This window comes from Pelobates fuscus, chromosome 5, assembly GCF_036172605.1.
Source record: "Pelobates fuscus isolate aPelFus1 chromosome 5, aPelFus1.pri, whole genome shotgun sequence".
Taxonomy (NCBI): domain Eukaryota; kingdom Metazoa; phylum Chordata; class Amphibia; order Anura; family Pelobatidae; genus Pelobates; species Pelobates fuscus.
Window position 1 is genome coordinate 381655658 of NC_086321.1, and position 14766 is coordinate 381670423.

The 14766-nt window shown below is 43.0% G+C and overlaps 1 protein-coding gene across 2 annotated transcripts in view; it reads right to left on the reverse strand.

The window, feature by feature from the left end:
* Window positions 1–14557, reverse strand: part of DNAI2 (dynein axonemal intermediate chain 2) — a 36272-nt gene extending 21715 nt beyond the window's left edge. For both annotated transcript variants that reach the window (XM_063453438.1, XM_063453439.1), the window contains exons 1-6: window positions 14489–14557; window positions 6534–6721; window positions 4791–4952; window positions 3719–3840; window positions 2644–2786; window positions 2090–2203 (exon numbers count right to left, since the gene is read on the reverse strand). In XM_063453438.1, the coding sequence (XP_063309508.1) occupies window positions 2090–2203; window positions 2644–2786; window positions 3719–3840; window positions 4791–4952; window positions 6534–6716 (724 nt within the window). In that variant the 5' untranslated portion in view covers window positions 6717–6721; window positions 14489–14557. The remainder of the gene's footprint in view (window positions 1–2089; window positions 2204–2643; window positions 2787–3718; window positions 3841–4790; window positions 4953–6533; window positions 6722–14488) is intronic.
* Window positions 14558–14766: the final 209 nt, after the last annotated feature.

Below are 14766 nucleotides of genomic sequence, written 5' to 3' on the forward strand. Positions count from 1 at the left end.
CCAGGTATATTATGTACATGTCGGAGAATAGCAAAACCCCTTGGTACATTGTCCAGGTATTTTATGTACATGTCGGAGAATAGCAAGACCCCTTGGTTCATTGTCCAGGGATATTACGTACATGTCAGAGATTAGCAAGGCCCCTTGGTACATTGTCCAGGTATATGATGTACATGTCGGAGATTAGCAAGGCCCCTTGGTACATTGTCCAGGTATATTATGTACATGTCGGAGAATAGCAAAACCCCTTGGTACATTGTCCAGGTATTTTATGTACATGTCGGAGAATAGCAAGACCCCTTGGTTCATTGTCCAGGGATATTACGTACATGTCAGAGATTAGCAAGGCCCCTTGGTACATTGTCCAGGTATATGATGTACATGTCGGAGATTAGCAAGGCCCCTTGGTACATTGTCCAGGTATATTATGTACATGTCGGAGATTAGCAAAACCCCTTGGTTCATTGTCCAGGGATATTATGTACATGTCGAAGATTAGCAAGGCCCCTTGGTTCATTGTCCAGGGATATTATGTACATGTCAGAGATTAGCAAGACCCCTTGGTACATTGTCCAGGGATATTACGCACATGTCAGAGATTAGCAAGGCCCCTTGGTACATTGTCCAGGTATATTATGTACATGTCAGAGATTAGCAAGACCCCTTGGTACATTGTCCAGGGATATTACGCACATGTCAGAGATTAGCAAGGCCCCTTGGTACATTGTCCAGGTATATTATGTACATGTCGGAGATTAGCAAGACCCCTTGGTTCATTGTCCAGGGATATTAAGCACATGTCGGAAATTAGCAAGACCCCTTGGGACATTGTCCAGGGATATTACGTACATGTCAGAGATTAGCAAGGCCCCTTGGTACATTGTCCAGGGATTTTACATACATGTCGGAGAATAGCAAGACCCCTTGGTACATTGTCCAGGAATATTATGTACATGTCGAAGATTAGCAAGACCCCTTGGTACATTGTCAAGGAATTTTACATACATGTTGGAGATTAGCAAGACCCCTTGTGACATTGTCCAGGGCTATTACGTACATGTCAGATTAGCAAGACCCCTTTGTTCATTGTCAAGGGATATTACATACATGTCGGAGGATAGCAAGACCCCTTGGTTCATTGTCCAGGGATATTATGTACATGTCGGAGAATAGAAAGACCCCTTGGTTCATTGTCCAGGGATATTACGTACATGTCAGAGATTAGCAAGACCAGTTGGTTCATTGTTAAGGGATATTATGTACATGTCGGAGAATAGAAAGACCCCTTGGTTCATTGTCCAGGGATATTACGTACATGTCAGAGATTAGCAAGACCCCTTGGCTCATTGTTAAGGGATATTATGTAAGTGTTGGAGGGTAACTTGACTCCCTTGGTTTATAATATGGGAAGGAATACTTCATAAAACAGAATCAACTTATCTGACAAAGAAAATACAATTTACAGCAAATTATTTCCCTTTTAGGAATTTCTTAGTCTGCCCGTTTAGTGATGTTACTGGAACTCATTGTAGTTTTGATTGCTGTATTTGTCTACTGGATATATCGGCAGAGTGATCACAAAGAATTAAAATTCCCATAGCCCTTCACCAGACTTTATAGCCCAGGGCTGGCAAAGGATCATGGTATTTTTAGCCCTTTAACAAGTTAAGCTCCCATAATCAGGAGCAATAAAAAAAAAAATGTTGCTGGATGAGACTGACATCTCATCCCGATTGCCATCCCTGAGAACACATAGCGGCTCGTAAGGGGTCAAGTTATTAAATGTGTCAATTGATCTCTAACGTAAATAACTGCAATCTGAGAAAGATATTTAAAACAGACCGATTAAAACATTCTCTTTCTCCCCCAATGTCAATCACTGCGACTCTGTGTATATATTGATTGTAGGCAGCAATATGGCTCATCCTGTGTGATTAATGGAACCACGGCTGTGAAATAAACGACATGTCCCAAAACCCTTGTTCAAGAGGTAACTGGGGTTCTATGGTTAAGATCACACTCCACAGACCAGAGTAAGAGGTAGCTAGATGGTGGAACTTTTTCGTGATGAAGGAGGGCCCCCACTTACTGATCTGTCCATTATAGCAGCCCCCAACCAGGATATGTGAGTCTTTAGGGTTGTATTCCAGACTGACGAGAGGAGAGACAGGCTTCAAGATCAATTCTGGCTTGTTTGGACTTTCTAGGAAAGGAAGAGAATAGTGGTATTAATTGTGGACTTGTAACATGTTACACAGCATTGTGTCCACTGCCACCCCATCTAGGAAAGACTATTTAATGACCAGATGACTTGTCCCTGTACAGTTATAGAGCAAACACCAATTACCTGTCTACTGTCCTGTTAAAAGGGAGGAGGGGTGCACACACTGGAGAAAACTCTAGATATAAATGGAATTTGACTTTGAAGTCATTAAATTAGAACTACTACTAAAGCTGCAGAATCCTCATTACCTGGTTTACTCACTAAACTAAATTAAAATCCAAAGATCAGATCACTGGACTCATCACTGGGACACTTCACAGTATAGTTGCTAAATGCCAGAAAAGTACAGACTCAATAACACCTTGAATCAGCTTCTAATTTCTGATCAGCTAACAGAAAAAGGAAGAAATTGTCCTCACCGATGTCCCAGATGTACGAGTCATAGCTCATGTCCTTAGAAGCTTGCTGGAACTCGAGGGACGAATAGGCCACAGCTAGTTTCCTGCCACCATCTGGATGCCATGAGAGGTGCGTGGCGGTACGCTTAATTTCATTTGGATCTCTGTGGAAAAACAGTATAAAAATGACTGAATGACGCAAAGTTATCACCTCTATTTTCATATTTATAGACCACAACCACCTCCAAGACTGAGGCTGGTTAATATTTTACCCATAGATGTTTCTCAGCACTGATGAGAAACTAAGATTCGTGGGAAAAATAATTTTCAAATGTCTGAGAAGCCGAGGCTAGTTATTAATGTGCTAAGCTGTGAGCTCTGCAGTTGAAAAATGAGTAATATGATAAAAAATTAAGGGAACCTTCGGGCACCGAACAAACTTCATCGGAATTAGGTTGTTACCCAAAGGCTGGAATCCAGTGCAGTTTAGCTCTGCCCCGTCCTACTGCCTCTGTCCGTGGCTTGAAACAGGGGCGCTGCTGATTGGATTAGTCAGTATCTCTCCATTCATAAAAATGGCCTAAGAAACATATGTAGGGCAATCAGCAGAGCCCCTGTCCGAGGCTGTCCCAAACTTCTTGTTTCATGAATCAGAGAGAAGCAGAACAGGGGCTGGGCTAAACTGTGCTGGATTCCAGACTTTGTGGTTAAATCATTTGTAAATGGTTTAACCCCTATGGAATAAAGTTGTTATGGTGCCCAGACTGTTCCATTAAAAACTGATGACTAACTATATGAAATCGACACATGTTGGAAATACATAATTAATAAATAATAAAATATACAACTGGGAAAGTACTCCCTTTGGGTAAAAGATGTAAAACCACAGTCAGTGCATAAAAATGGATTAGATGCTTTTAAAATATAAACTTCATTAGTAATAATGTCCGTAATTGGAAAGCTCCAGGTAAATGTCTAGCTATGAAGCATGTTCCTATATCGCCATAATGCCAGTATGTCTACTGGAGATAAGCCAGCAGATGTCACTAATACGGTGACGTGTAACGCAATTCAGCCAATGTCCTGTGTGTATTACCTGAAGATATTTATCGTCTTTGCTGACGGTGCTTCATCTATCCCTTCCAATTCTTCTTCCTCTTCAAAATATTCCTCGTAGATATTGATAGCATTATTCTGTTTGATACAGTGCTCCATCACCTAGTATAACAACAGGACAGTCACACATTGTTATTATATCACTGATACAGAGCTCAGTCAGCCAGTATGATAACAGAGGTCGACCCTTCTTTTGTTACTAATATTAGGGCTCCCACCTGCTGGTATGGGTGGAGGCCCAGATAATAACAATACCTGCCCCCGGATGTATTCAGTTTATCTTTGGCAGTCATTCGGGTGTTGATAAATCTCAGATTCCGGTACTGTAAATTGGTTCAGATGTGAAAATAACTGATTTTCCAAATCCATCCAAACTAATGTTACAGAATTGGTTGGACCGACCGAATTATGACCGCATTAGGCTTTAGTAAATCTAAGAATTGCCAATGCAGTCAAATATATTCCTGTTTTAAAGAAATATCTTGCACATTCGGTGTGGCGGCATCTCGGCATCGACTTCGGGAGTGTCTGAAACTCCCAAATATGATTTAATTGTTCCCCGAGATGACCTGTTGGGTACAAATGAAAATACCCGACACGCTTCTCTACCTGTTAGATATGTATAGGCCCCGTGATATTTCATTTAACTCGCCGCAAAGGGAACGTGTCTAGTACTCTGGAATGAAGAAATTACTTTGGCCAGAAAATAAAGACAGTGTGATCTTTAAGTGTAACCGGCACCAGCCTCCATCTACTGTTGGGTTATATGTTTTAAAGAATGAAAGCCCAAAGAACGCTGCCCTATATAGCCTAACCATGAATAGCTCTCTCTCCTTGAAGGTTCCAAAAAGTCATGTTTGAGATCTATCACTTCCACAATGTTTGGTGGCATTAATCGTGGTATGTGTTTCCCACAGTTAAGACACCAATCAGCAGCTTGTGGAAGGAATTCCTTTCTGCTGTGGACATTGTGTGTGCACTTCCTGGATTTTCCCCTTTTTTTGTGGTATCAGTGGTACAAACCCTGAACGAGACAATTTCCCAGCACTTACGCTGCCCAGTTGTGTGATTGTGGTTATGTAGTGGTCATCCTTCTCTACTTTTTTCCGGTAGCGAATGGTCTGTTCCATCTCTTGAGGATTAATATCTTTGGGCCATCCACCTTCCACGTGGTTTATACCACGCACTTCCATTTCAAACCTTTCTGTGTTGACCTAAAAAGCATTAGAAAAGACATAACTGGTCAAAGCAATTGTGAGTGTGAATATCCCTGTATGATACCCAGGTGGTTATGCCATCTAACCCCATTTGTGTCCCGTTGTTGTAGAATTATTAGGCCCCTTATACACTATATAATCCTTACTGGGCCCCTTTAATACTATATTCTCATATTCAGCTCTCAGGCCTCATAGTTTAAGCTTTACAAGATTCCTTTGTTCGTAGAAACAGCATGTCAGCAGAAAATGCTAGAATCTTCTGGTTAAATAAAACACTGTAGCAGATAGTCTTGATAGAGTGTATAATCGCTAAAGAGACCGTAAGATGCTAACCTTGAAAGACTAACGTACCAGCTACTCATTATGGATAGCTGCCAAGCCCCCCTCCCATCAAGTAAGCTGTAAGCTCCCTCGTGCCCAGCAAGATGGCGCTGAAACCTGGAGGAGACCGTCATGACGTCAGTTATGACAAAAGACGTAACACCCAACAGGGAGGGCATTTAACTAACCACTTTATAATTTAGCCAATTGACAATGTTTTCTTGCTTATATCTTGATTTTTACAATGATGTAATTTCGCCTTTAAAAGGGCTTGCAAGCCCGCTTTTCAACAGAAGCCAATAAATTTCCTGAAGTTCTTTCATCTAATCTGAACCCTGTGTCAGTGTGAATTTACTTCTGCGTATACGCAATTTAAACATCTCTAATTTGGACAGGAACAGATAGTCATTCAAACTTCTTTGTTTGCTTAAAAGATTCCCTTATCACCGTCAACCATAGCAGCTCTGATCTGGAGATCTAGTGATTTTCCAATACAAGCAGAAAGTCGACACAGACCTTTCTTCATTGAAACATACCCATTCCACATGGTGTCTGTTTACTAACTTTCATTGAAGTGTTCCCTTATGCTTGGAACACTGCGCAGATAACTTAAAATTTATTCAAAATCAACACTGGCCTTTTACACCCCATATTGCTCAGATTTGCAGGAACAGGGTGTTGATTTACAGCCACACACATGCCCAGCCTCAGCAGCCACCATGAATGTGACAGCTATTACTGTGAGATTTCTGGCAAAGGCTCTTCAGTTCTCCCTAGGATAATTAGCAGTTAGCACTCAGAGACTGGGATATGATTTACTGATTAACAAACACTAATTAGCATTCGCTATAATTGCCATTTGCATTCTATTACATGCGTTTTGGCGTGAGTAAGATCTGTCTTTTTGTATTTCAACATTATAAACGCAGGTCCCATCAGTAATTAAAAGGTTAATTAATGCCTGTCTGTCTGCTATTAAGATTAGGGAAAGTCAACTGGATTGGTAAATATCTGCACAACAGAAAAACTACGACTAAAATATAGATTCATTCTCTGCTAGGAAAGAGCCATTTGCTAAAATACAGAATAATCCAACACATGAATTTGCTATTGCTACACAGGATGATTTAATAAAACATGACCTCATGCTACTTTATAAGGAATCCCATTAATCTATACATTGTGCTGGGCAGATTGCTCTAGCCTTTCCCAAACAGACCACGTGCAGTGTGGTGTAAATGTAGAATAGTTACTTACCTCATGTTCGGACATGTTGTGGGCGCATTGAATGGCAGTGTCGCATGGATTCCTTTCTATAAAATTCAAGGCCTGGGTAGGGTCAGGCAAGATGTCCACGTGAAGCTCCGCTGGACGATCTGAGAAGTTGCACTGACGCCCAAATTCGCTCCGTTTCCTCGTGTATACGTACACAATCTCCATTTTGTCTAAAGTAAATATCATGGGAAGCATTTTTAGTTCTTCCATTCCAATCGGCTGAGACCTTTACATTTATACAAAGAATACAAACACACGTAAATCTGATAGGTATGTGGGAGCCACAGATGGAAATGTGTGGAAATTGTATTGTACTGAAAATTGAATTGCAAAATTTAGAGAAGAATAGCTGATTTGAAAATGTAGTTTTCAATCTACTACCAGCCAACGTTTAAAGAGACACTATGAAACTCTGAGCGCTAAATATATCATCCTGTTATGAACTGTGCCATCGCCATATTCTGTGCTTACAGAAACATATCTAAACTGTCCTCGGGAATTGTTTTTGCAATGGTGACAGAAGTCATTGTGATTTCATTAAGAGTTGGGGGGGCGTTGAGGATGGATGAAATGGTGGGATAGTCTTTTCACTGACAGACACCTGTCTCAGTGTGTTGTGCCAGGAGGTGTTGCTGTGGCCATATGTCCTGACCAAAGGCTACTGGTTGTAAGCGTTTGCGTTAAACCTTTTCTGCCCAGGAATAGTGTGAGCTAGAAAATGACTATTCTTAACCATATATGTGGATTAGACGTGACGATGGTCCACACCCCTTATACACTGCCACAGTTATAAATCCCATATATTAGGATGCATTAGTAGCTTTCCTCTGTAATGCTCCAATTTCATGCCTTGGGGTCCTGTCCCACCATCCCACATTAGTTCTGTTGTATCCCGGTGTGGCGAAACCGACCTCGCCACGTGTCCTTGGAGGGGGCTGATTGCCCGCCTCTTGCCTTTGGACTATGGACATGTGATACCCCAGATAGCCATACCATGGAGCCTATTCATATAATGAAAGACTATGGGAAAGACTTTAGCTCCATGGCAATTGTACTGTGTGAGTAGGATCTGCGCGCTATTCGGTAGTTTTGTGCGCGCAGATCCCAGTGAAATGTCTGTGTGTTATGTATAAATGTGACTTTATGTATTTTAAAGTGTTTTATGTCGTTTTGCAACCATGTGGTTAATGGAGTCTGCCTCTAGTCCTGGATAATTGGATTACTTCTCCAATTAACTACAGGGCAGAAGGGAGGAAACCAGGGTGCATTGTGGGGATGTTTTTCTGCCAGACAGGAGGGACAAAAGATACTTTTAGTAACTTTTGAACCCCTGGTCGGATTCATGCCATTTTTTAATATGTTGTTCCCCTGAATGGATTGATTGTGGATGTGTATTTTTATGTGAATGTGATGTATGGTTTTAAGTTATGAAAGTTGTGTAAAAGTATATTTTACACTGTATGCATAATGGGATTATGTGTCACACTAAGGGGAGGGGATGTGTGGGAGGTAACATCTATGTCATTGGTTCTTTTATGCCTCCCCCTGGGTGTGGCCTGTATGTGTGAGTTGGAAATAAAAGCCAGGCTGGATGAGCCAGTCCAGAGTTCCTGTTTTACCCTCAAAGTGATGTGTCGTCTCATTATTGGGGGGAAGGATTTATTGCATGCTGTTCCAGTTGACTGCTAGGAGTACAAGCCTATTCGTATGGTTCCTATTCAATGGTCTACAGCATTCATATGCTTGGGAGAATTTAAAAGGTTTCTCGGATCCAGTGTTCGTGTGTCTCCAGTCGGGAGAATGGTGTTTGCAGTAGCTGCCTGTGCATCTGGAAAGGGGATTATCGCCTAAACGGATTTTAACCCCTCATATGCTGAAACGGTCCGTTACACCCGGGAAACCAGAGAACTGTCCCCGGGTAGCACAACCTGAGCACATCCTTGGACATGCTTGTGGACCATGTGTAGAGTGCTTTAGCAGCCTCCCTGCATGTTTTTTTTTCAGTAAGGGCCAACCTGACAGGCAGTCACGACTCTTCATTTGGCAGAACTGACCCTTTTCTGGGCAGACCATCACTGGGTGATGCCAGAGCCCACCACCCCATTCCCATTGTTACCTGCCAATGTTGGTATGTAGCTATGCAATATTGCTATATGTATCTATTCATCAAAAGAGCTCAGAGTCATGTCCAGCTCAACAATGACAAAAAATGTAGCCCATGGATCAGCATAACTTAGTGGAATAGGGTCTTCACAGACCTAGGAGGCGAGCATTCAGAGTTAGAGTCTTTGGATTGGCTAGTTACCAGGGATGTGCCGACAGAGCTAGGAGGTGGGCTTTCAGTGCTAGTGTGTTTGGATTGGTTAGTTATCTGGGATGAGCCATGACAAAGCTAGGAGGCGGGCATTCAGAGTTAGTGTGTTTAGATTGGCTAGTTACCTGGGATGGGCCTTCAGAGAGCTAGGAGGTGGGCATTCAGAGTTGGTGTGTTTGGATTGGCTAGTTACCTGGGATGGGCCGTGACAGAGCTAGGAGGCGGGCATTCAGAGTTAGTGTGTTTAGATTGGCTAGTTACCTGGGATGGGCCTTCAGAGAGCTAGGAGGTGGGCATTCAGAATTGGTGTGTTTGGATTGGCTAGTTACCTGGGATGGGCCGTGACAGAGCTAGGAGGCGGACTTTCAGAGTTAGTGTGTTTGGATTGGTTAGTTATCTGGGATGAGCCGTGACAGAGCTAGGAGGCGGGCATTCAGAGTTAGTGTGTTTGGATTGGCTAGTTACCTGGGATGGGCCTTCAGAGAGCTAGGAGGTGGGCATTCAGAATTGGTGTGTTTGGATTGGCTGGTTACCTGGGATGGGCCGTGACAGAGCTAGGAGGCGGACTTTCAGAGTTAGTGTGTTTGGATTGGCTAGTTACCTGGGATGGGCAGGCGGATATATATAGGGCAATCATCTTAAAATGTTCCCATTCTAATGCTTTCTCACTGACCTTGTTGTTGTCCCTCCCACCCTCCGTGATTTTGTGTTAGGTTTGGAGTTATCCTCCGTCTGGTGACAGCAGCAGGGGGCTGGATAGGTAAATTGGGGGGGTGGAACGGGTTGCTTAAGGGATTGAATGTGTTTTTAAAAGTTGGTATGGTAGGTTTCAAGCTGGCTTTTGGCTCAGAATCTGCGGGTGTAGGGGTATCTCAGTATACCCCAACATTGGATCATTGGTATGGTAGGTTTTCAAGCTGGCCTGTGGCTCAGAACCTGGGTGTGTAGGGGTATCTCGGTATACCCCTACATTGGATCATTCGGACAAGATGGTATATTAGATTTTGGGCTGGCCAGTGGCTCAGAATCTGGGGGTGTAAGGGTATCTCAGTATACCCTTACATTGGATCATTCAGACAAGATGGCATGGTTGGTTTTGAGCTGGCCTTTGGTTCAGAACTTGGGGGTATAGTGGTATCTAGATATAACCCCTACACTGGATCATTCAGACAAGTTGGTATATTAGGTTTCGAGCTGGCCTGTGGCTCAGAACCTGGGGGTGTAGGGATATCTCAGTATACCCCTACATTGGATCATTCAGACAAGTTAATATGGTAGGTTACGAGCTGGCCTGTGGCTCAGAACCTGGGGGTGTAGGGATATCTCAGTATACCCCTACATTAGATCATTGAACTTTATTATATTTTATTTTCATATTAAATGTCTTGGGAATGCTTGATATAAACTGGAATGGCAAAATTTAGGCAAAAACAGATGATCTGGAAAAATTCTGCCACAGCTGTTTTTGCCGTTTGGATTTGAATCCGCTGCAGTCTGCTGTTTAGTGACAGCAGCAACTCCATTATTGCCACACTAGCTGTAATCTGACACGGCTGTGCCATTGTGCCCCCTTTCTGTGTGTAAGCTCATTCTGGCGGTGCAGGGTATTCACGGTGAATCGGAAGTAACTGGAAGTACGTTTTTAGACCACGGTAGCCAGTTTGGCTATTTTACTCTGAAATCCGCTGTGAATTCCAGCAATTAACACTGTTTGAATAACCCTGGCTGAGTGTTTAGTTTTCCTTTAACTGGGATTGGTGGAGAATAACATGAAATAACTCAATTTGTAATCCTTTTATCAATTCTCCATTACTCCATTACAAAAAAATCCCCGCTCAGCTATCAATTTACAATTCACTACAATGTAGTGTTAGGTGAATAATCCCCTTAGTGAATATTAAACGGATTTTAGTTACTTTCAGAGGACAATCTTCAAGTGTGCAGGATATGAAGACAAACGCAAACAAATCTTGCAATTCTTAATATGACATCTATATGCTTAACCCCTTAAGGACACATGACATGTGTGACATGTCATGATTCCCTTTTATTCCATAAGTTTGGTCCTTAAGGGGTTAAAGGACCACTCTAGGCACCCAGACCACTTCAGCTTAATGAGGTGGTCTGGGTGCCAGGTCCAGCTAGGGTTAACCCATTTTTTCATAAACATAGCAGTTTCAGAGAAACTGCTATGTTTGTGAATGGGTTAAGCCTTCCCCTATTTCCTCTAGTGGCTGTCTCACTGACAGCCGTTAGAGGCGCTTGCGTGATTCTCACTGTGAAAATCACAGTGAGAGCACGCAAGCGTCCATAGGAAAGCATTATGAATGCTTTCCTATGTGACCGGCTGAATGCGCGCGCAGCTCGTGCCGTGTGTGCGCATTCAGCCGACGGGGAGGAGAAGAGGCGGATCGGAGGAGGAGAGCTCTCCGCCCACCGCTGGAAAAAGGTAAGTTTTAAACACTTTCCCTTTTCCAGAGCCGGGCGGGAGGGGGTCCCTGAGGGTGGGGGCACCCTCAGGGCACTCTAGTGCCAGGAAAACAAAATAACCAGATTGACAAGAATTGGGATAGAGGATTTCCTGGGCAATCACCATCCACCTCTTCTTACCACTGCACATTGACCTCAGCAATCTCATCGGCATTAAGTATGTTGCAGTTGTGAAATCGAAATCTTTGCTTGGCTGCATTTACTGACTGATGTTTCATGTTGACGTAACCTACTTCTAGAAAATTGGAGACCTGCGAGTCTCAGAAGTGATCGGGTTCTGCTTGACCAACCTTGTATAATATATATATAATATAACATACAGGGATATCATTTCTAATTAGTGGGCTAATAGCTGCTTGATCCAAGGAGACATCTGACTGCTATTTGGGGTCAAGAAGGAATTTTTTCCTAGTTTGTTGCAAAATTGGAAGCGCTTCAGACTGGGGTTTTTGCCTCGTTTGGATCAACAGCAAAAAACAAATGTGAGGAAGGCTGAACTTGATGGACACATGTCTCTTTTCAGCCTATTTAACTATGTAACTATGTAACTATGTATATGTTAATACAAAACAGTGTCTTTCCTGTTTTTCTCTCTTATCGATGTAACATATTTTAAGAAAATTCTGTGAATAAAAATTATTTTAAAAAAAAAAAGACTCCCCACCCCTATATTCCATCCATGGTGACAATGTTTATGTAGGGTTTAATTATGGGCTGATAAATCCACCATGTTCTCCCAGACACCCATCACTCAAGGGTTAATTACTGGCAGGTCTCCCTGAAACCGGTCACTGAAGGGTTAATTAGTGGCAGGTCTCCCTGACACCAGTCACTGAAGGGTTAATTAGTGGCTGTTCTGACACTGTTCACTGAAGGGTTAATTAGTGGCTGTTCTCGCTAACACCGGTCACTGAAGGGTTAATTTGTGGCTGTGCTCCCTGACACCGGTCACTGAAGGGTTAATTAGTGGCTTTTCTCCCTGACTGAAGGGTTAATTAGTGGCTGTGCTCCCTGACACCGGTCACTGAAGGGTTAATTTGTGGCTGTGCTCCCTGACTGAAGGTTTAATTAGTGGCTGTTCTGACACCGACCACTGAAGGGTTAAATAGTGGCTGTTGACACCAGTCACTGAAGGGTTAAATAGTGGCAGGTCTCCCTGACACCAGTCACTGAAGGGTTAAATAGTGGCAGGTCTCCCTGACACCAGTCACTGAAGGGTTAATTAGTGGCTGTTCTGACATCGGTCACTGAAGGGTTAATTAGTGGCTGTTCTCCCTGACACCGGTCACTGGAGGGTTCATTTGTGGCTGTGCTCCCTGACACCAGTCACTGAAGGGTTAATTAGTGGCTGTTCTCCCTGACTGAAAGGGTTGATTAGTGGCTGTGCTCCCTGACACCGGTCACTGAAGGGTTAATTTGTGGCTGTGCTCCCTGACTGAAGGGTTAATTAGTAGCTGTTCTGTCACCGGTCACTAAAGGGTTAATTAGTGGCTGTTCTGACACTGGTCACAGAAGGGTTAATTAGTGGCTGTTCCGACACCGGTCATTGAAGGGTTAATTAGTGGCTGTGCTGCCTGACACTGGTCACTGAAGGGTTAAATAGTGGCAGTTCTCCCTGACACTGTTCACTGAAGGGTTAATTAGTGGCTGTTCTGACACCGATCACTGAAGGGTTAAATAGTGGCTGTTGACACCGGTCACTGAAGGGTTAAATAGTGGCTGTTCTGACACCGGTCACTGAAGGGTTAAATAGTGGCTGTTCTGACACCGGTCACTGAAGGGTTAAATAGTGGCTGTTCTGACACCGGTCACTGAAGGGTTAAATAGTGGCTGTTCTGACACCGGTCACTGAAGGGTTAAATAGTGGCTGTTCTGACACCGGTCACTGAAGGGTTAAATAGTGGCTGTTCTGACACCGGTCACTGAGGGTTAATTAGTGGCTGATATAAATCACTGTCTGGCGATGCATGTAAAGTGCTGTCCTGATCATGGAAAGCCCTCACTATGGGACTTGGCGGCCCTGGCAGTGCAAGGGTTAACAGACCGTGGGTTTAACCGGTGGAGACCCTGGCAGTGAAATGTTTATTAATAATAATAATAATAATGGCAGTGCAGGGCTTAATACTAATAATACTGGCAGTGGAGGGGTTAATACTAATAATAATGGCAGTGGAGGGGTTAATAATACTAATAATACTGGCAGTGGAGGGGTTAATAATAATGGCAGTGCAGGGGTTAATAATAATAATGGCAGTGGAAGGGATAATAATAATGGGGTACAGGGGGTTAATAATAATGGCAGTGGAGGGGTTAAAAATATTAATGGGTGCAGGGGTTAATAATAATAATAATGGGGCGCAGGGGGTTAATAATAATAATGGCAGTGGTGGGGTTAATAATAATACTAATGGGGTGCAGGGGGTTAATAATATTAATGGGGTGCAGGGGGTTAATGCTAACACTGGCAGTGCAGGGGTTAATGATAATAATAATGGGGTACAGGGGTTAATGATAATAATGGGGTGCAGGGGGTTAATGATAATAATAATGGCAGTGGGGGGGTTAATAATAATGGGGTGCAGGGGGTTAATAATAATAATAATACTGGCAGTGCAGGGGTTAATGATAATAATAATGGGGTGCAGGGGGTTAATGATAATAATAATAAAGTGCAGGGGGTTAATAATAAAAATAATGGCAGTGGAGGGGTTAATAATAATAATGGGGTGCAGGGGGTTAATAATACTGGCAGTGCAGGGGTTAATGATAATAATAATGAGGTTAATGATAATAATGGGGTGCAGAGGCTTAATAATAATAATAGGGTACAGGGGGTTATTAATAATAATAATAATAATAAAAAAGGGGTGCAGGGGGTTAATGATAATAATGGGGTGCAGGGGTTAATGATAATAATATTAATGGGGTGCAGTGGGTTAATGATAATAATAATAATGGGGTGCAGGGGGTAATAATAATGGGGTGCAGGGGGGTAATAATAATGGGGTGCAGGGGGGTAATAATAATGGGGTGCAGGGGGGTAATAATAATAATAACATTAATCCTAATGCCGGTTCAGGCGGGCCGCAGGGGGGCCGGGAGAGATTGAAAGCGATGTACGAAGCTCCGTTACCTCGAGCGAGCTGGCACCGGGATTTCACACTCGGGATCCAGAACGTTTAGTTTACCGTAACCAGGCAACAGGCCGGAACTAAGTGAGGGCGAGGTGCGTGCCGGGAAGACCTCGAGGAAGGGACGCTTCCGGCTTCCCAGTGCCGCCATCTTGCTTGTGGCATCTTATCTCTGAACATGTTATTATCAATAATAATTAATAATTAAACCACTAACAGTGAGATAATATCCCAAGCTTTATCATTACAGATCAACTCTGCTTCATGTGTTCCCTGCTGT